This window comes from Anopheles coluzzii, chromosome 3 (genome assembly GCF_943734685.1).
Source record: "Anopheles coluzzii chromosome 3, AcolN3, whole genome shotgun sequence".
NCBI classification, from domain to species: Eukaryota; Metazoa; Arthropoda; class Insecta; order Diptera; family Culicidae; genus Anopheles; species Anopheles coluzzii.
In genome coordinates, this window is record NC_064671.1 from 90,917,450 (window position 1) to 90,938,327 (window position 20,878).

Genomic DNA, 20,878 nt, shown 5'->3' on the forward strand with positions numbered 1-20,878 from the left:
CGGGAGCCACCAGCGGCAGATGGAGATGTGCAGGTTGATGCAAAATGATTCGATGAAATACAGAGAGAGCACTCGCAGCTTTGCCGATCAGAATTGGAAGTAATCATTAGTAGACCACCACTCTCATGCTCTCACACCCATATGCTCATTCCACATGCCATGCTGCCGCGTGCTCATGATAAAGCGCAGGAAGACGATGCCAAACTTATCCATCTAAAACTGCAAAATCCTGTTGACGTTGTGCACAGCATTAAGTCATTCATCTCAAGCTCGCTCCCATCTCCCACCACCAAACACACTCGATATCTTACGTGCGCGCGTAGCTGTGTGCCTTCAACATTCGGCCCGCGTGTGTTTGCGCCCGCGCACGCTGTTTTGCTGCGAAAGCTCTCCCCGCCCTGTAGCGCTCTCATCCATAGCCCCAAGCAGCCAAAAATCCCAACCAAAGAGGACGGACCCACGGTGGTGGGCCTCCTCCGCGCATACTATCACCACTCTCTACATCTGTTGTTCTTCTGTTGTGATGTTTCTTCCCTCTTGCAGATCGTTGTAACAATAATAAACTCGAACAGTGTTGTAGTTGCCATAACAGAAAAGTAACGACGACAATCACTACAACCACCACGACCACAACCATCCGAACCACCGACGACATTGGTGCCGAGCAGCAGCAGCAGCAGCAGCAGCAGCGCTACCGATGCTGTGCGGCGGCCCAGGACGAACTCATCGAACCGCCCCATGTCACCACGATCACCACCATCGATCATGCTACCCTCATCCCACGCTCGATCTTGCCAGTAGCGAACGGTGGTAGCAGCTGCCCAGGAGCAGCAGCAGCAGCAGCCCTGATCGCCTTACCATCGCCCACGACGGAACCATCTGTGACAGGGTCGTCACCGTCGGTGGAGCAGGTGAATGATCTCGTAGCGCTACTCACGCCTCCGGTAACGCCACAGTTGGTGGCGCGAGACGAACAAGAGTCTGAAGAAGAGTCACCATATAGCATAGCCAATACAGACAGTGCCAATGTGGAAAATACACCCACTGGTGTGGCAACAGAGGAGGAGCACGACGAACCCCCCATGCCACTGCTTTTGGACAGCGCAGAACAAATCCCCTCGCCTGCAGTACACGAGGAGGAGGAGGAGGAGGAGGAGGAACACATTTCATATCCCATCACACCAAAGATTGAAGATAGCGAACCCGCAGCTACTGTGCCGCTTATCGAAGATGGTGAACCTAACGTCACTGCAACGGATATAACGAGTCCGCCGACCACACCGGGTGGCGAAATCATTCGGTCCAATGGCATCATACCCTCGCGCTCACGATCACTCTCATCGCTGCATGCTTCCTCATCGGCGTCACGGTCGTCCTCGTGCTCGTCCCCGGCGCCAGAAGCGAACGCACCGGCGGAACTCTCGAAATCGGCCACCGTGGCGATGCTTACGTTTCAGCGCAACCGTCGCAAAGGCAGTGGCCGGAAGCGTAAGAAGCGCCGCGATCGCCACCGAAAGTAGGGGGAGCGAGCGGGTCGGGTAGCCGTTGTGTTGTCAGCTTAGGGTTCTAGTCAATAATGGGGGGGACACGATGAAAGGAATGAAAGGCGACAGCAACACAACGCCCTTCGATATATACAGTCTGGGAAAGAACGGTTGTGCAATAGTTGTACTTAGAGCAAACGCTTACAATAGAAATGAATCTCAGCAAGTGTTCGTAGAGCAATGAGAAACAAACCGCGAGAAATAGCGGAGATGGGGCGAATTAGTTCTTGTTTTCGTTCAATCTTTTCAACTCAAAGCTACACAAGACTCCTAAAGTGTTGTATGATTATAGCCGTAAATAGCAAAAGGAAAACTTTTTTCAAATTTGAGTTTTAGCCGTATATTCCGCGTATACAGGACATTGTCAAATCCAGGTTGACGACAACTGGCAAACAACGAACAAAAGTTTGTTTTTTTTTGCAATTGTACCATAGGCCCGTTACGTTATGTTTGATTTTTGAGTTTATTCAGAAGTGTTCAATTTCCGGGACTTTCCGGTGGAATTAAATTGAAAAAAAATCATTATTTTGAGAGTGAGAGTGCCTAGAGCGTTGCAAACTACTGTTCGGTTGAGTTTTTCTCTCGCTTTGTTAATACGCATGTTAAAGAACCTAGAACCTGGTTGGTTGTGTAGGGTATAGGCCGCCATACCACAAAGTCGCGCAGTTAAACTAACTAAAACTTATTGTTGATTTAATTAGGTGAGATAAGAGCGTTTTTTTGGCCATGTTGTTGGTTGTAGGTTAAAACAAAACAAACATACAAGAATTATATCCTGAAAGGAAAGTTGTTGAATTCAAAGAAATATAGATCACAGAGTAATGGAGAAACGATCGCTGTCCGATGGGATTTGGAGTGGGTTTCGGTAGAGTCAGGGGTTTCGCGTACTTAACCGGGGAGATGCTTACGAAGCTTTAGTTTATATCCTTTTGCATTTAGATTGAAGCGCCCAAAATTGTAGGGGTGGTAGGTACTTAAGCGGTATGTAGTGTTTTTGTTTGGTTATTTTGAAATTTATTTTCCTTTCCCTATAATGTCCCTCTGATCCCTTAATGCATCAGCCCAAGACCCACACAATCGTTCAGGTTGTTATGCTAACTGCTCCAAGGCCTTTGTCGATAGCTACTCAGCGAACGAGAAAACTGCTTATGAGACATTGTATGAGGCATGCCAGACTGTCGCTAATGCTCCACACATAACGTTTTGTGAACGTTTAGCAAACGTAATCCAGCAACATTAAGACGATGCTGTTTGGCGTGTTTTTGTTTTGTTTTTTGTTTTGTTTTTACTGATTGCGGTACATCCGTACACAGATCAGTGTTACTAGCCGCTGTTAAATTTCATCCACAACACTACGATTACAATCATGTACTAATACAACCAATCATGTACGTTCTTTCTCTCTTTTTTCTTGTATTTTATATATCTCCCTTCAACAAACCGCTCGAAAATGACTCTTAATCTGCCAATGCCTTCTGTACTCCTGGAACTCTGCCCCTTTTTCTCACATCTGCGCGTAATATGACAACTGATTGAAACAACAACAACCAAAACAACATCACAAAACTCTTGCTACACAAACCATAAAACACCATGATATTACTCTTTTTTTCCATTACCTCTACTATGTACATTCCCCCACATACACGTTTGTGTTTTGTTTTGTGAAAACATTGCATTCCATCCCCAAAATGGTTGGCAAAACCTTTCCCCATCACCATCACCGATTGGTTTGCTTTTTTGCCGTCATCTTCATGCGCATCATCCTCATTACTCGTTTGGTAAATAACTCGGTATGGTTTTTGATGCGTGCGTAACGTTCGTGCTTTAACACCAACAAAACCACGACCACGGGCGCAAACGGCAGTCCTCGAGAGGCCCTCGTCGCAGATGTCCTATCTGGATCACTTTTTGAAGGAGTCTGGAGGCGTTGGAAGCGGTGGTGGCGGCAGCGGCGGTGGCGGTGGCGGCTCCAGCTCAACAACGCACACCAACTCAACGTTGGCCATCAACATGGTAAGTAGCCGCGAGCTTATTCAACATTTTGGGGGATTATTTTCGTTTCGTGGGAACAACCTCTTGGGAACTTATTGCTAGTAGTTATCCCCTGCTGTAGTTAGTACGGTAGATTGAATTTTTTGGTTCTCCTGACTTCCCACCGTGAAGCGACGAGGTTTTTTTACTTATCTTTTTGTTTGCAATGCTTACTGGCGAAAAAAACAAAACCAATATTCTTTTCACGCACTTCCGTTTCCGTGTTCAAGCAGCCACCAGCAACGGCAACCGGATCGAGCAGTAGCACTGTTGCACCGCACCGCAAAAGCAGTAGCGGTAGCCAGCACGTAAACACTTCCACCAGTTCCTCCTCGAACAATCTCACCTCCACGAATGCACCGCACCTGAACCAAACCCATAATCAAAGCCTTTCCTCACTACACACACAACAATTACACCACCAACAGGTGCACCAGCAGCAGCAGCAGAGCCCGGCGCAAACGCAACCGATACAGCAAGCCCACCACACGTACAGCAATCAGCAGCAGTTGCTGCAACAGCAGCAGCAGCAGCAACAGCAACAGCAGCAGCAGGAACAACAGGCACAACAGCCATCGATGCACCATTCGAACTACTCGATGGAAAGCGAAGATGGAGACGTGGAGGATAACAACCGGGGACATTCGCTGTCCAGCTCGAAGAGCAATCTGAGCGATCACTCGCTGGTATGTATTGAAACGCGTTTCGCCATCGCAACAACACCCAAATCGCTTACCCATTTACTCGATCTTCTATTGCAGAGCATGCACAGCGTGATGATGTCCCACCAGCAGGACTTGCATCCCCATCGGCAGCAGAAAGCGAAGGTGCACCAGTTCCTCGTGCGGACGTTCTCCAGCCCGACCAAGTGCAACCACTGCACCTCGCTGATGGTGGGCCTGACACGCCAGGGTGTCGTGTGCGAGCTGTGCGGCTTCGCCTGTCACATGATCTGCTGCCCGAAGGTGCCGACCCAGTGTCCGGTGCCGTCCGATCAGACGAAGCGTCCGCTCGGTATCGATCCAACACGCGGCATCGGTACGGCGTATGAGGGCTACGTGAAGGTGCCGAAGCTGGGCGGCGTCAAGCGGGGCTGGGTGCGCCAGTTCGTCGTGGTGTGCGATTTCAAGCTATTCCTGTACGACATCTCCGCTGATCGCAGTGCGCTGCCGAGCGTTCATGTAACACAGGTAAGGAATGTCTTGGGACATATCCATATAAGCCAGGGCGTTAATGTTGCTCCGTATTGCAGGTGCTGGATATGCGTGATCCCGAGTTTACGGTTTCCGGTGTGCGCGAGAGTGACGTCATCCATGCGACGAAGAAGGACGTGCCGTGCATATTTAGAGTGAGTAAATAAGGGAATTGTGCTGCAAACGGAAGCTCCTTCATGCAAACACTCGTGGTGTCTCTCTTCGCTTTATGTAGATCACGACCTCCCTGCTCGACGGGGGTCCTTCCCTGCAAACGCTGATGCTTGCCGACACCGAGTCGGAGAAGGCAAAGTGGGTCGTGGCGCTCAGCGAGCTGCACCGCATACTGAAGCGCAACAATCTGCCGAACACGGCCATGTTCCGTGTGCGCGAGGTGCTCGACAGCACGGTGTCGGCGATCCGCAATGCGCTCAGCGCACTGATTATCGACCCCGAGCGCATACTGCTCGGTACGGAGGATGGGCTGTTCTGTCTCGATCTCGATCGCAGCCAGATAGCGCGCATCGGCGAAAGCAAGAAGGTGTACCAGCTGTGGTACATCGCCGAGGAGCAGCTGCTGGTGATACTGTGCGGCAAGCAGCGGCATCTGCGCCTGTTACCAATACGTGCCCTCGAGACGGTCGACGTGGAGTGGATCAAGGTGGCGGAGTCGAAGAACTGCATCACGGCCTGCACCGGCATCATCGAGCGCGGCCCGCAGCCGGTGTTCTGCATTGTGCTGGCGTTGAAGCGCCAGAACACTTCCCAGATTGTGGTGTACGTGGTGAACCGGGACCGTAGCCGGCATCACAAGATGTGCGAGTTCACGGTAGCGTACCCGGTGCAGAGCCTGCAGGTGCTGTCCGATATGCGGCTGGCCGTTGGTCACCAGAGTGGCTTCACCGCCTACTGTCTGCAGGGTGCGGCCAAAGCGATGCGTAAGTGTAACCGCGAGACGGCAGCAGTGTTTGTAGATCGATCGTTAATGTTCTGTTTCCCCCTCGAATTGCAGCTTTAGTGCACCCGGAGAATCAATTGAACAATTTCCTCAACTTTTCCGGCGTCGATGCGTGGCGAGTAATTGAGATTCAGTCCGGTCACGGTGGCAATGGTAAGTTTCCGCTGTTTAAACTGTTTAAAGCCTGTTGAATGTTAATCAAACATATTGCCACGTTTTGTTTTCTTCCACCCAGTGCATGGCGAATACTTGCTCGTGTTTCAAACGCTCGCGATCTACGTTGATCTGCAGGGACGCAAATCGCGTGACCGTGAAATCATGTATCCTGCTGTCCCCAAGCATATCAGTGAGTTTTGACATTGGCGTTTTGCCTAGATTATGTATATTAAACAATTATTTTTCCCCCGCTGCAGCATACTGTGACGGCCATCTACTAGTCTACTCGGAAACCCATCTGGACATCTTCAACACGCAAACCGCCGAATGGGTGCAGTCAATTGGTTTAAAACGTTCCCGTCCGCTAATGAACAATGGCAGCCTTACGCTAACCTACATCAACGACGGCGTAAACGTCGTGTATCTGGCCAACATGCACACGAGTATGTTTTGTCTCCATCGGCTCGAATATTTGAATAATGTTAATTTCAACGCTCATTTTTTTTTTTAAATTGCAGGAGAATTGCTCAATCTGTCCCCATGTGATCGCGATGGTCGGTTGAAATCGAAACGCTTTTCATTGCGCGAACCCAACCGAACTATTCGCACGTAAGTGGTTTATAGCTCATTTCACGTAAATCTCATTTTTCCGATAATTCCTTCCATCTTTTTATTCCTGTGTAGGAGCACCGATCGTCGCTCGAAGCTTATCTCCGCGCCCACTAACTTCAACCATATCTCGCACATGGGCCCTGGCGATGGCATCCAGAAACAACGGCTGCTCGATCTACCAACCACGATCGAAACGGCCGACCAGAGTACGCAACAGCAACGGGTAATTATTTGCTCCGGGTGGTCCGTATTTTATCAAAAAAACTAATGTTTGCTTTTGTTGTTGTAAAGATTTCAACGATGCGGCATGCTCCGCCACCACCCCGTGCGCCTCCGCGTCCCTCGATGATCCACCAACTGAACGGTTAGTATCGCGCATGGTGTCGCGCTGTGTGACCTCACCGTGAATTATTCCATTAACACATTTTGCATCCCTCAAAAGGATCGAACAACTCTCTACCAGGTGCAAAGCGTACGGCACCAGCCAGACCGCGCGATCAGCCACCGTCGTTACCACGCTCACCTAGTCCGTTGGGAAGCATGTCCTCTCTGCACGATGTTCTAAAGGTAATGGCTCACAGTAGTGTCTCCATCTTTCTTAACCCGCCTGCTCATCTCATCCATCCTTATCCCTTTTGCAGGTTTCGGTCGCCGATATGCAGTCGGAATCCAGGCAAAGTGTGGCGAGCAACAATTCCAGCTCCGTATCGACGCCACCCTCCCCGACGAATGATCGGTTAAGTTCAAGCTACGATTCATAATGGTTAGATCAAAAGCAAAATCAAGCCTCTGCGCAAAGCGTTACAGTGTCGTGAGGAGTAAAGGTGCGTTCTGCTTTCCGTTACAGTTTCCTGAAATACTTCACCAAATTGCTAACCATCCGCTCGGCGCTGGAACACAGCGGACGGACGTTCTGCCTGAAGGGGGGACCGTCAGCGTCGTCTCGTCGGTCCGGTCGCGTCACAGGCCCGAACGATGACGACGACAACCCAGCGGACGCTTAGCAGCTAAGAGTGTTTTTCCCATTCTTTTTGTTTTGTTTTGTTTTGTTAATGTTTCATTGTAAGAAATGCGCCATATATCGTTACATTATTTTGCTTCCCGCCCGCGAAAGCACCACTGACTCCCGTAGCCCGGTGTTTGCAGTCACGCCGTTTCTTTTCCACGTCAAGTGCTTCGCTATACTTATGCGCGTGATTGTGTGGTTTCCTCCCCGTTAGAAAGACGGTGCTAAGTAATGATCGATGATCTTTTTCTCTCTTCCCCTATCTTATCTCGCTACGCGTGGAAGACGTGCCTGCATGACTGTGTGGCATGACTGTAGCGTACTATAAATTCGTTTTTAAGGTAGTACATGTTTCATCCATCTTCTCGCACCGCGCGGGGGACTACGTAGCACCCGTCTTGTGACAAGTGGCAACACATTCAGGCAACTGTATCAATTATGGCAAGCAAACGAACGAAACGGTCGATCGTACGATCAAGGTTGTAGTGGGGGGTAAAGCAACAAACTTACAAAACCAATCAGTTGGTGTGATTTATATCTAAAAGTAGAAGAGAGGATATGTGCGGCTTTAGTGGGGTGTCGTTCGACCGTGTCCCGTTGCGTCTTTCGGGTGCGTGTTCGTGTGTGTGCGTGTGCGTGTGCAATAGAAAGTATGCAAGCGAGTCGATGCTGTTACATGCAAATGGGAATGGATCTGTCGCTGGAATCATCATCATCGCCCGTTACCATTATAATGTCATTTAAGAAAGCTAATGTAGCGAAGGAAGGAGACACGTTTACCACGTAGTTGTACTATTGCCATTAAATCTACTCTCTATAACGAAAAACAAAAACAAACAAAAACTATCACATATATTCCTGCCCGAGTCATCGGTATTTGCTATTCATTCCTGTAGCCTACACACAACATTAACATTATGTAAAAAGTATCGCAACCGGTAATAATGCTAGGCACACGCGCAAGGGTTTCCCGGCACTGATCTTACCGACTTTGCCAGAGAGTGAGAGAGAGTGTGTGTGTGAAAACAGCAAGGCAAAGGCACTCTCTCATACTGTAACTGTAATAGTTCTTGTTCCATCGCGTTACTCTCCTCTATCCTATCGATTCGGTTCACTAGTGTTTTTTGCTAAAACTTAAAATCATCGAAATATCCTAAACAACGACCACATCTCTCGTGGAGGCGGAGGAAGGAGGAGCTGCATCGATTGTTCCATAGTCTATGCTACTTACAGTCACGATACTGAAACTCGTTAAACGCCGCTTCTAACGGCGCACACTACCATAATAAATGTACGAATGGGCGTAGTAAGTGATCGATCCCGTTCTGGTGGATCGTACCGCGTGTGTGTGTGTACCGCACATGTGCGCACGCATCGTTCGCGGAAGGGAGTGCGGGAGTGTAGTGGTGAAACACGTGGTGTAAGAGCTGTAGATAATATACACACACTCAGATGGTGCTTCCAAAAAGAAAGAAAAAAACGTAGCAGTTGCAAAATTAGCCTGTAAGGATAACCACATTTGCTCGACGATTCGCACCCATGCATACACACACACACGCACTACCACAGGCGAACAGGCGAAGGAAGGCGAGGCACAGGCCCGCAAACGTGTCAATATACAAACGTGAATTTAGAAGTGAATCCGTGAGCAAATTACAACTTGAAATCAAATTATACATACCTTCAGAACGTTTACATACACAAATCTAGCAGCATTACAAGGGAAAAGCGAAAAGCGCCCATAACGATAATTGGGGTGAATGACGCCGCAATACTCCTCGCGTTTACGCAAGCGCGGCTGAACAAAGACAGAGTACTAACCGAGACGGCCGGGAGAAAGGGAGAGCGAAAAAAGAAAAACCACGAGGACAATATTTAGTATTTTCAGTGCAGATTAATACTGCATTTGTTGCGTAATGTGTAACAATAAAGGGAAAAAGGCCTGGAATGAGGCAACGGGGAGGGGGATGGTGGGTACTAGAATGGCGCAACGCGAGGCTTGGCTTGCCGAATGGGCTACTACACCCTGGCAGAGCGTGTATTTTGAATGGCGATCGTGTAGTTATGTACGTTTAAAATATCGATCATCAACCATAACGAGTTCACACACACACACACACGCGCATGCATGCATACATTAGCTAACGTTTACATTGTACGGTTTACCCACTTACTGCTGCAGCCTGCGGGGAATGCAACACCTCTCTAACTACTATATAGTAGGCTGGATGGAGGCTGGTAGTGCAGAAATTACTGTGCTGTCTCTTTTGCGGAACGGTTTTTAATGTGTAACTTAACTAGTAGCCTTTGGTTTTAACTTCCCTTCCTTGGTTGAGTTTTAGCACGTGCGTGCGCGTTTCGGGTAGATGATCGAAACGCGACACATTACAATTTCGAATTCGCGCCATTCTATCGTTCTTTTTTTACGAACACTCCCTCCTATGTTTTCTTTTGTTTTAGTGCAAATTCTTTCGGTTAATTTATTTCATTGTGAATCGAAAAGCTTCTAAAATAATCTTTATTTATGTGTAGCAGTCAAAATATGTGCCGCGCATGACGAGAGGAATAGAGAGAGAGAGAGAGAGAGAGAGAGAGAGAGAGAGAGAGAGAGAGAGAGAGAGAGAGAGAGAGAGAGAGAGAGAGAGAGAGAGAGAGAAAAAGGGATTATACTAATTGTGTATCAAAAGGGGCACGATTTAACTGCAACTGTAAGTACACAAATCTGCATTTCGGACACACTGATGGGTTTCTTTTCAACTTCAGTGAGTAAAAGAGGGCTCAGTGATTAGAATGCAAGGAGAGCAGACAGGAAGGAGTGAATTAACGGTCTGAGTGATAAACACGGCAGATAGGATGGATGGTAGGGAGGTCCTCCTCGTCCTGCGTATATACTAATGCACAGTTTGTGCGATGTAACAGCAAAGCAAAATGTTTCACAATCGAAAACGAAAAGCCCCACACACTCCCAAAGGATGTAAATGCGCAAATTGAGGCGGCAACAAACAACAAAAACAACCAGGCAACGAATGGACGACTAATAATAAGGACGACAGAGCCTGCTAGATGTTTTGCTTGTATAGAAGAGCATTGCAAAGATGATGTTGTGGATACAGTTACAACAAAGTAAAATACAACTCAAAACAACCAAACAGAGATTGTGGAAGTTTTTTTTATGTACTTTTTTCCCGATTTGAGAAATTGTATTTGTATGCGCCATTGAGTTGAGTTGGGGATATATTTCTTTTTAACGGTTTTGCAGCAGTTTTATGTCTTAGTTTGACATACTTACCTGCACCTTTCCCGCTGTTCACCGCTAATATTCTTCAACGTGCCACAAACGTGTTGACTAAAGAAGCGAGAAAATGAATACGGATAGTTTTCGGTTGAAAATAAACATTTTATTTGTTTCTGCACTCTACCTACATCAACGACGATAATAAACCTTTCTTTTTATTCGCTCTGTCAATCCGCACTGGATTGAGTGCGGATTATCGAATGACGTTTTGACGTGTTAATATCAATTTTTTAATCTTAGTTTACTACTTTTCTTCGAACACTGTTCACCTCATGAAAATTGATTGGTAACCGTGCTCGATTTCCTCAGCGTATACTATATCCATAAGATCATCGTAACTATCTGATCTGATTTCCACTGTTGGTGCGTTCAGATACAATGGAGCGTACTTTTTTGCCTCGAAATCTCTAACCGTGGCGTGCAGTTTGGCCAAGTCAATCATCTCGTTGCGCGAAGCATTACGCTCCTCGACACGAGCGAGCAACAACCTTACCGGCTGGTTATTCGACTTTACCTCCTTCAATCGCGTGACAACGTTTGTCCCTTCCAGCACATTCATTGTGCGTACCGTGTCCCCGATCAACTGGCGTTCATGAATAAAAAAGCAAAGGTACCAGGTGCTTTGCTGCTGTTTCATACGCCAAGTGTCCAATAAATGAAATTTCCTAGCCAAATCGCCTCGATGCCAAACATGTGTAAAGGCGTTAACACCCAACCAACCGTCGAATGAGGAGGTCTTGGTAAATTCATCGTACAGCTGTTTGAAAACATACTGCTCCAGCTTGGCTGCACCGTCCCGGCATATCAGCGTACGGCAATGGCTGAGCGCGTTCCATTTGCGGGTGTTCGGAACGTTCGCGTACTCGTCAAATGCGGAGGGACGAAAGACTGAACCGGTCCGCATAAGCCGACCAGTGGCTTCTGCACAACCATGTCGCATCGCAACATCGATCGGTGCCGCTTTGAATACAACGGTACTGAATAGGGTACCGACCGCTGGTGCATGCTGCATGATCTCTAACCAATTAAGCAAATGGTTGGCCCCTACGCCCGTATTATACACCGTGCTAAGCGTGTCTGCCAGAAACAACGCGTCTGGACTATGGCCTAACTCATCCACTACATTGGGCTGCATATGTGGACAGCATGGACACTGTCTATACGCACGCCGCACGCCGTGCTGCGCTCCCGTGTTTGGTTCAAAGTATGTATATTTGCATATGACTATACTGTCCAAAAGCGTTCTCACCCTTCCCATCGATGGGTGCACATGCGTTCGGTAAAAGGACGCTACCTTGGGCGATAGAAGATTTTCCGATAGCCAAGATGCCGCGTACAGTTCCACAAACAGTTGATGATTGAATATTGGCACACCATTAACGACACCTTTAAACACGCCGCGCGATTTAAAAATGCTTGTGCGCAATCGCTCCATCAAACTGGTGAACTCAGTTTCATGTGGAGACAGCAGCGCCTTTACTGTTTGCTCGCCGAAGAGCGTGCACATTGCGAGCATGCCTAGATCGCGCGTATGCCTTACTATTTCAAAGGCGGAGTTTTGGAAGATGCATGCGGCACTACGTATAGGCGAAAGATTTTCGTTGCAATATCGAAAGCTATTAAAATGTTGAAGTAGTTGATATATAGTTAAATATCTAGGCTCAGCTAGGAAGTCTATTAACTTCCGCGAAATGGTAAAATTTTCCAACTGCAACATATTGGGCATTGCGACATTCCATAGTCGGCAGAACATTTCCAAGAACAGTGGCTCTGCTAAGATCGATTTGTAGCAGCTCGGTACAAGCCGATTAGTTAGTATATAGAATGTGAGGGACAGTTCTTTTCGCTGCTCCACTGATAACGATCCACAGAATTCAATGTTATCCAACAGCTTGTCAATGTGTACGATCTGATCCGCGACTGAGTACGGCTTGAGGTACAGCGTCTCGCGTCGAAACAAATAATCGGGCTCCTCCGTACGAGATGTGACGTACAGTCCTCGCATCGTCTTTTTAGTGTCAACATCTTGTAGGACAGTGAACATGTTCCATACTAAAGCCTTATCACCTTGCGCCAATTCGTTGAATCCATCGAACAGCAGCCACAGTTCATTTGCGTTAAATTTCTCCACAAACAGGCGTAGCATTACTGTTTGCTCGAATGATAACGGACACGTACATTTCAGATATAATTTTGAGCCCGCAAACTTTAAAAAGCTGGAACATTTCTCTGCTGATTGTTCGGCGTCACTGAGCGCTTGCCGTCCACCATGAAAATAATAGCGAACTAAATTTCCTATTTGGAAATTGGTAATTACCAGCGAATGAAAGTGGACGCAAAAATAAATACGAAATAACGTTTGTATCGCTTGCTGCTGTGGTGCCATCCAGTTGTTACCAGTTTCAGACTGCATTCCCTTCAAAATGGCGCTTAGATAACACGAATGTTCGGTTACACTGAATCGTACCACCCACCAGGCGGGATTGTACTGCTCGATATATTGCGCCAACCAGCGTAGGTAGGTGCTCTTGCCACTGCCGGCCGGACCCACAATAAGCAACATTGGGATGTGGTCATCATCCAACAGCTCATGTAAATTTTCTTCGCTATATTCATAATCAACCTGCGGCTGTAGCGGTATACTCCTTAGCCATTCCTCCTTAGCATCGGAGAAAGTGTCGTTAAACTCCTGCACAGGTACGTAGTCTTTCGATTTTTTGTCATAATAGCTCAAGAAACTATAGTCCCATTCCGTAGAGTAACCTTTTTTAAAATTATCGAACAAATCCTCGACATTGGGCGACATACACTGTAACAAATCTTTAACTGGAGTTAGTTTCCGCTGTACAAATATGTGCTCATCCAATATAAAATCTAGTTCATTTTCGGTCGGATTTGCGTTGAATTTGTTTAAAATCCAAAGTGCATGACTCAAACTGACCTCTGTATCCCCTACATTACAATTACAATAGCTTGTTTCATAATCATTCTCTAAATAGACTGCAAACAATTTACTGAACGGTACTTGCGTTCCACACAGCTGCACATTTTGTTCGAACGCCGTGCTGTAGTCCTTTTTCAAATCTCCCAGACTGAAATGCTCAGCTCGATGCTTTTTTCCAATCTGTTTCAAAGTATCGTAACCGGTCATTTGATCTCTTTTGTGTTGATCTCCACTGCCTACTGAAACTGCTTCCTGCTTCCGACTCGGACTAGGCTTATCTTGCAGTGAGCTCGCTTTTAGCTGTTCGTTACATTCGTCGGTTGCTTTTGCCAAACTCTCCATTTTGCATTCGTCGGTTGTTTTTGCCAGACTCTCCATTTTCTTCAATTGTAAGAAAGTAGATCTGTTAAGGAGTGGAAAATGGTGGTAAAGAATTACACTTGTTTCGCCACACTATTTTCGACTTGCTAATTGTTGCCTTATTTACACACTGATCTTTAATCTCAGAATCTCTTCTTGTTCTTGTTCTTTGGGGAGAAAGGATGTATTCTCTGTTAAACGCAGTCAATGTTGTACTTTCGCTGAGCAAAATAATAGAGCACAAACCAATTTGATCTGCTGCGCAAATCCACGTATTATTCCTTTCTTTTCGATCCACACACGGAAGCTGTCAGTGCGGCTTGATGACACCCTCTGTCCAAAGCGACGGAAGAAATCATTCCTTTTCGCGCATTTTCTTATTCCTTCCTTTTCCTTCCTACGGCAAATTTATCAAGCAGCTCCCCCCTGTGCAAAGCGACGGAAGAAATCATTCTCTTTCGCGCATTTTCTCAGGCCTTCTTTTTCCCTCCTACGGCAAATTTGTCGAGCAGCGTTTCGAGCTACCCATCCCTGGCACCGCCTCATACCCCTCGCCTGAGCGCGCTGTCGAAGGTTTGCATGTGTTGGTGCGTCAGACGGCCAATCGCTGTCAGTCGTCGTCCGTGCTTTTTCCCTCCATAGCGCTATCTCTTTCTCGCGTGTGATCAATGCTCGCGAGCTGTTGTGGCGCTTAAAAAAGCCGTTAACTAACATTGCGGCGAAGAAGTTGAATTTTCAAAAATCAAACCAAAACAGCGAGACCAATGAGTTCAAACGATGCAATGTAAAAATGACTTCTGAAATGAAAATGAAAATTTCAAAGCTCCAATCGGTTGTAAGATTTTACAACAGATGGGGCCTGTTGTGGGCAGCCGTGCGTGCCGACCCCTGGACTTGCCGTGGCAGTTGCGCTGCCACCGGTCAACGTCCAGGGGGACGACAGTGTGTACACGCACACTGTCGCACACACTAAGCGCGTAAGGCTTAGTGTGTGCCGAGCGCCGAGCAGAGTGTGTACGAAGGCCGATCGAGCAGAAGCTCTCGGCAGGGGCGCTCGGTGCGGCTGGCGCGCGGCCTACGTTTTAAAGTGTTGTACGTTTCATCAGTATTTATTATGTATGTTTTAATATGTGTGAATAAAGTAAAAAGTGTTTAAGTAAAGTGCAAAGAGCAGTTCATAACAGGGCCATCAGCCTATACCCTTGTTTTAGAATGAGAATGTGTAAAATTGTGTAGAATAATGTAGAAAACATGGGCAAACCTGCACCTCCATAGAGCTGTCAAAATTAAGCATGAACGGACTAATATTAGCATTGGACCAGTCCATGCACGGGCTAGGAGAGAAAGTAAATCTCGGGAGCGACAAAATATGCAGCACACATTGCAGAATGACTGTTGCAAAACGCTGTAATTGTTATTTCCTTTGGAATGCAAACCCCAACCGTTAGCGCATTTCTTCAAACTCGCGGACCGCTTGGTACGGTTGCATCAGCACAAAACTGCTCGAACTCTTGCACGAGGCGTGGACTGTCAACTGTCAAACCTGCCCATGCGACCCAGCCTGATCGTCCGGCGCAGAAAGACTACAAAATAAATCAAGTCGGCAGGGCGAACGTGTTTCTGCTTCCTGCCGTGTGAACAGTAAAACGGTGAACAAAAAAAGCAAACTCAACCAACCGCTGCACCTTCTGAACTCTTTTACACTCGAAAAAGAAACACCGCAGACGATAGTGCAGCGCGTATTCATGGTGGCTAACAGTGGCGTGCGAGTGAACATCTTCCATTACAATCCGGAGTGAAAACGCATTTCATAACAACTGCAGCGGTCAGCGGCAGCATCAGTTTGCAGTGCATTGACCGAGCAGCAGGCAACGGGAAGAAGCAGTTGTTGTACCGGGCACACATACACCGCATATCTGTGATTTGGCACCGGCGTGTGACCAGTATGACGAAATTTATGCTTGCCAGGCGCTGCCTGGAGGTAGCGACCGATACGCTCGGCACGGCCGCAAACACCCTTGCACCCCGGCTATCGGCCGCTGGACCGTTCGGCTGGATGAAACAGTACCACACCCTGCCAGGGGGCGTACGCTCACCGGGCCGCCCCTATTCCACGCAAACCGACAGCCGCAAGTCCGCCACCCAGGGCTTTGACGATGGCGACCGTCCACCGGTCGATCCGGAGGCGGTGCATGCGGATCTGCTGCGCCGACTGACGAAGCTGTACGAGCAGGAGGTAGCCCGGGAGCTGATCGTGCCGCCGTTCAAGCGAGCCCTGCTGTACGGCGAGAAGGCAGCCGTCCGCGACCAGGTCGGCGATTTTACCTTCATCCAGCTGTACGAAGCGGTCAAACGATTGGCGGCTCAAATATCCAAATGTTGCGGTAAGTTTGGGTGAACCATTTTTTTTTCTTTTTCGCATGATGCAACTTTTCCCTCAGTGTCGGTAAGGGTGTGTGCAGTGTTCCCGGCATGTGCATACAGTGCGTGAACCGGTTTTGCTGTACCTACGCTTTTGGAAAGACGTTCAAGGCCGTCGTCGATGGATATGCCGCTGGCGACAACGACCCGTCCGTAGAGGAGGGGTGCTGCTAATGCATTGTGGCGCCTGTCCCCGGGGGGCGGAAAAGCAGCACCAAAAATAGTACAACTGTTTTGCAAAAACAAGACATTTGCGCATCTTTCCTTTCCCCTCGCGTAGATCTAATCCCGCAAAAGGTAGGGTAAGAAGAAGGCGAACGAACAAACAACTCTTGACACAGTTGGAAGTCCAAGCAGGCGGTGCAAACTGCGTCGAACTGAGAGCGTGCGGAGGGAGTCGCTCGAGCGTTTTGTGCGACATTCTCGAAATTTGAAACCTTGAACCTTTTCGGTGCCGGAGTGATCGCGAGCCAGAAACGTTGTTTACTAACTTCACGCTCGATCTCACGGGTGAAGGTCGTTCAAATGACTTCATGTTGGATTGTTGCGTTGAGCGATAGCTGGATGATCGGTTGAATGTAGAGATGTAAGAATTGTATTTATCAGCAAGAAAACTTCAGTTCACTTTGTGCCTGGATGGGAAGATATTTGGGAAGGAAATGGAGCAGCTGAAAGTGAAAGGTAGTTTACACCTAATCCTTCCCTAGAGCGATCGTATTACGGCGCCACACAATCGTTGGTTCGAATTACCAAACGCGCGCTCTGTACAATGTAATCATGTGGTAAATAATCGCGACATTTGCAACATACAAATTAACAAAAATAAGGACCACAGGTGTATGTGTGGCAATTAGGACAAAAAGGCTACTTTTACTACCTCGCTCGCTCGGTGGCCCTACGTGTGAATCAGCGCAAAATGTAAACAACAAGCAATAGGAAGAGAGGGTACTGAGAAAGGGTCTGTCACATTGCTTTCCCCCGCCATTCCTTCTCGCACGCCCCTCACCCACTTCTACTGGGTTTTTGATTTCTTATGAGATAAGATTTACGCGATACGCAAACGGGCGCCGACCGGCTGTCGTCGGCCTGTATGTGTGTGTGTGTGTGTGTAGCGCCCCGTGACTGCTGTCGCACGACCAACGATCGGCGTCATAGTTCGCGCACCGCACGGCCACGGCCATCACCGATCACCGGTCGTGGGTGTTGATGGCACGAATCCGGCTATTTTTAATGCACTTGATGAGCGTACAGCGTAAAAACGTTTAACGACCACCACTACTCAGGCCTCATTGACGACTCCTGTTTTGGTTGCAAAAACGGCAACAACAACCACCGGGAAAAGCCGGTAAAATGTCGGGTCAAATGGTTTCGCTGCCTCGCTCTCTATCGTCACCGCAATCGATGGTGTTGAAGCAGACGAACGAAGGAATGCGATAACCCGTCACACACACACACACACAACACCCTCTTGCACGCAACGGTGCTGCGCGCCTCCTTCCCCTGTTTTCCACCCCTGTTGTGCATCTAAAGCTTGTTGTTTGGCCTGTCTCAAACGGAATACACATTATTCATGCGAGATTAGCGATGGAGCCGTTTCGTTGTGCCGTTGTGCCGAGCTCGTCTCGTCTTGAAACGACGGCGCATTCGATTTGTGTGCGAATTTAAAATCGCCATTTTACGCTCGGGTGCTAATGAAACGGGCAAATAGTTGCCCCATTTTGCTGATAGTAACGGTCTATTTGAGCGCAAAATGAAGTTGGAAAAGAACTTTTTTTTATTAGAAATCATTCAAATAATAATTTTAAAATAACATGCTCTTTTTTCCTTCATATTTCATTTCGTCATCCAAACAGGTAGTGCTTCCCAATCTCGTGTGGCATTTCTCTGTCCCAACAATATCACATACGTGATCAGCCAATGGGCTTGCTGGTTTTCCGGGCAAGTTGGTAAGACCAGCCTACTGTTGTTTACAATGCTTTGTTATTTACTATGAAATAATCTTTTCCATCGCTTACCTTTTTTTAGCTGTGCCCTTGAATGCAAAGTATCCGGCCGATCTGCTCGAGTACTATATCAAAGATTCCGATGCTTCGCTGCTGCTAACGACGCCGGAATTTCTGCCCCTGGCGGAACCACTGGCCGCAAAGCTACAGAAACCCCTGCTGGTGGTTAATCATGACCTGATCCACACGAACGGTGGTGTGGCGGGTGGTACGACGAACGGAGGGGACGCCACCGCACCGATGGCCGACGTGGTGTCCTACCTCGATCCGACGAGAGAAAACTTGCTCCAGCTGAACGATACGCTCGTGGTGGAAAGCGCACTGAATGGGGAGTTTTATCGCGACGCGAACGCACTGATCCTGTACACCTCCGGCACGACCGGTAAGCCGAAGGGAGTGGTCCTTAGCTACGCCAATCTGGACGCTCAGCTGCGTGCCCTGGCGCACGCGTGGCAAGTAAGTGCGACCGATTCGGTGCTACACACGCTGCCGCTCAACCACGTGCACGGGACGATCAATGCACTCAACTTGCCGCTGGCCGTCGGGGCGAAGTGCGTCATGCTGCCCAAGTTCGACAGCAGCAGCGTGTGGAGCTACCTGCTGAACGTGAACATGACCACGAAGGAGCGCGTGAACGTGTTCATGGGCGTGCCGACAATGTACGGGCTGCTGATCCGCGAGTACGACAGCGTGTTCGGCAAGAACGCGCGCATGTGCGATTACGTCAAGACGCACTGCAAGAACAAGATACGGCTGATGATTTCCGGCTCGGCCCCGCTGCCGGGCAATATCTTCGCTCGGTGGAATGAAATCACGGGCCACCGGTTGCTGGAGCGGTACGGCATGACCGAAATCGGTATGGCCATCTCGAACCCGTACGTGCAGGATGGCGAGCAGCGCAGCCGCAAGCAGGGCTGCGTGGGAATGCCTCTGCCCGGGGTGAGTGTGCGTATCGTGGAGCAGGAAAGTGGCCGCACACTAACGCTCGAGGGGCGCGAAAATGAAGGATATTGGAAGAGTGGAGCAGCGGACAGCAGCTCGAAGCAGCAGGAGGAAACCATTGCCGGCCAGCTGTACGTGAAGGGACGCTCGGTGTTCCGCGAGTACTGGCAGAAGCCGCAGGAAACGGCGTCCGAGTTCGATGCGGACGGTTGGTTCCGGACGGGCGACACGGCACGGTACGAAAACGGCACGATACGCATCCTGGGCCGCACCTCGGTGGACATCATCAAATCCGGCGGCTTCAAGCTGTCCGCGCTCGAGATCGAAACGGCACTGCACGAACATCCGGACACGAGCGACGTGGCGGTGCTCGGCCTGCCGGACGAAACCTGGGGCCAGCGGGTAGTGGCGGTGATAAGTTTGCGCGACCACGTTGCCGCCGAATCGTTCAGCATTCCAAAGCTGCTGGTGTGGCTGGAACAGAAGCTGCCCAAGCAGGCCATCCCGAAGGAGGTCCGGCTGGTGGGCGAGATTCCGCGCAATGCGATGGGCAAAATTAACAAACGCGAACTGATCGACAGGTTGTACGGAGACAGCACCGCGACAGCAACGCCGACGCCGCCAGCAAGCAGTACGGCGGGAGACGGTAAACCCTAAGCTAACGGTAAACTGTTTGGAGGTCGGTTAATGCAAAGTCCGCGACCGCAACGCGCACAGCAGAAGGAAACGTATTTATATGCACACCATGCATCCGGCGCGGCGACAATGTGAAGCGGATGAGATGAGCTAGATAGGAAGGAAAGAGGGCAAAACAAGCCCCGGTGGTCTCGTCACTAGTCACACACACACACACACAAAAGCCCATCTTCCGCTTCACTCGGTCGCCGGCTTACCCGTGGCGGGAGGGAGGAAATGTTGCAAACTCCCATTGTGTCTCAGCATGCATTATTGATTTATATTTCGTTTGTAATTATGTTCTTCGTATTGTATCGTATCCTCCGCTCGCGGGCGGGCCCATCTTTCGGCAATTGTTGGGCGAAACCGGAGCAACGTGGAGATCGTGATTGGCGCGATGAGGGTGGGTGAGTGAGAGTGCGTGAGAATGGGTGATAATGAGCATATATCATCATCACCCATAATCGGGTATGTGGGAATGTGAAACAAACAAAGCTTCTGACAACAAGGTTCCAAATTTGTTGACGAATTATATTGCAACACGCCTGTGTTTTGGTAGTTTTGTGTATTGGGTGTTAACATATCCGAATCAAATTATCGAGAAATTGATGCCATTCTGGAGGACACCAATGTTTGCCACTAGTACAGTACTTTGATTAACTTCTATTTTATCGTTCTATAGGCTTCATACTGAATCTGAGTATTCTTTTTGAAGCAAGAAATGACTAATGAAAT

General features: G+C 48.6%; 3 protein-coding genes across 7 annotated transcripts in view; 2 read left to right on the top strand and 1 right to left on the bottom strand.

Moving 5' to 3' along the window:
• Positions 1–10,658, top strand: part of LOC120959129 (serine/threonine-protein kinase Genghis Khan) — a 50,083-nt gene extending 39,425 nt beyond the window's left edge. For 2 of the 3 annotated variants that reach the window (XM_040382294.2, XM_040382295.2), the window contains exons 9-22: positions 3,412–3,560; positions 3,812–4,264; positions 4,340–4,768; positions 4,831–4,926; positions 5,007–5,709; positions 5,784–5,882; positions 5,965–6,075; positions 6,143–6,328; positions 6,404–6,494; positions 6,570–6,720; positions 6,789–6,861; positions 6,940–7,064; positions 7,139–7,260; positions 7,345–10,658. In XM_040382294.2, coding sequence (XP_040238228.2) covers positions 3,412–3,560; positions 3,812–4,264; positions 4,340–4,768; positions 4,831–4,926; positions 5,007–5,709; positions 5,784–5,882; positions 5,965–6,075; positions 6,143–6,328; positions 6,404–6,494; positions 6,570–6,720; positions 6,789–6,861; positions 6,940–7,064; positions 7,139–7,258 — 2,786 coding nt within the window. In that variant the 3' untranslated portion in view covers positions 7,259–7,260; positions 7,345–10,658. The remainder of the gene's footprint in view (positions 1–3,411; positions 3,561–3,811; positions 4,265–4,339; positions 4,769–4,830; positions 4,927–5,006; positions 5,710–5,783; positions 5,883–5,964; positions 6,076–6,142; positions 6,329–6,403; positions 6,495–6,569; positions 6,721–6,788; positions 6,862–6,939; positions 7,065–7,138; positions 7,261–7,344) is intronic. The other variant, XM_040382297.2, reaches the window with a different exon arrangement.
• LOC120959130 (uncharacterized) lies at positions 9,948–14,447 on the bottom strand. Of its 3 annotated transcripts, none has more exons than XM_040382298.2 (2): positions 14,234–14,447; positions 9,948–14,145 (listed from the first exon to the last, which is right to left on the bottom strand). In XM_040382298.2, exon 2 carries the CDS (start codon positions 14,118–14,120, stop codon positions 11,064–11,066), a length of 3,057 nt encoding a protein of 1,018 aa, XP_040238232.2. In that variant the 5' UTR covers positions 14,121–14,145; positions 14,234–14,447; the 3' UTR covers positions 9,948–11,063. The 3 variants fall into 3 exon arrangements, with proteins under 3 accessions (XP_040238232.2, XP_040238233.2, XP_040238234.2); XM_040382299.2 differs by having other exon boundaries at positions 14,230–14,447; XM_040382300.2 differs by having other exon boundaries at positions 14,349–14,444.
• Positions 14,448–15,663: 1,216 nt separating this feature from the next.
• On the top strand, positions 15,664–20,675 carry LOC120959131 (malonate--CoA ligase ACSF3, mitochondrial). Its single transcript, XM_040382303.2, has 3 exons — positions 15,664–16,486; positions 18,377–18,469; positions 18,549–20,675. The coding sequence occupies exons 1-3, from the start codon at positions 16,048–16,050 to the stop codon at positions 20,123–20,125; spliced, it is 2,109 nt and encodes a 702-aa protein (XP_040238237.2). The 5' UTR covers positions 15,664–16,047; the 3' UTR covers positions 20,126–20,675.
• Positions 20,676–20,878: the final 203 nt, after the last annotated feature.

Bases quoted from the DNA above. Each gene is read 5' to 3' on its own strand.
- LOC120959130 (XM_040382298.2), bottom strand. From the start codon at position 14,120: ATGGAGAGTCTGGCAAAAACAACCGACGAATGCAAAATGGAGAGTTTG.
- LOC120959131 (XM_040382303.2), top strand. From the start codon at position 16,048: ATGACGAAATTTATGCTTGCCAGGCGCTGCCTGGAGGTAGCGACCGAT. The intron at 16,487-18,376 runs GTAAGTTTGGGT...TCATCCAAACAG, and splicing joins TCAAATATCCAAATGTTGCG to GTAGTGCTTCCCAATCTCGT. The intron at 18,470-18,548 runs GTAAGACCAGCC...ACCTTTTTTTAG, and splicing joins CTGGTTTTCCGGGCAAGTTG to CTGTGCCCTTGAATGCAAAG.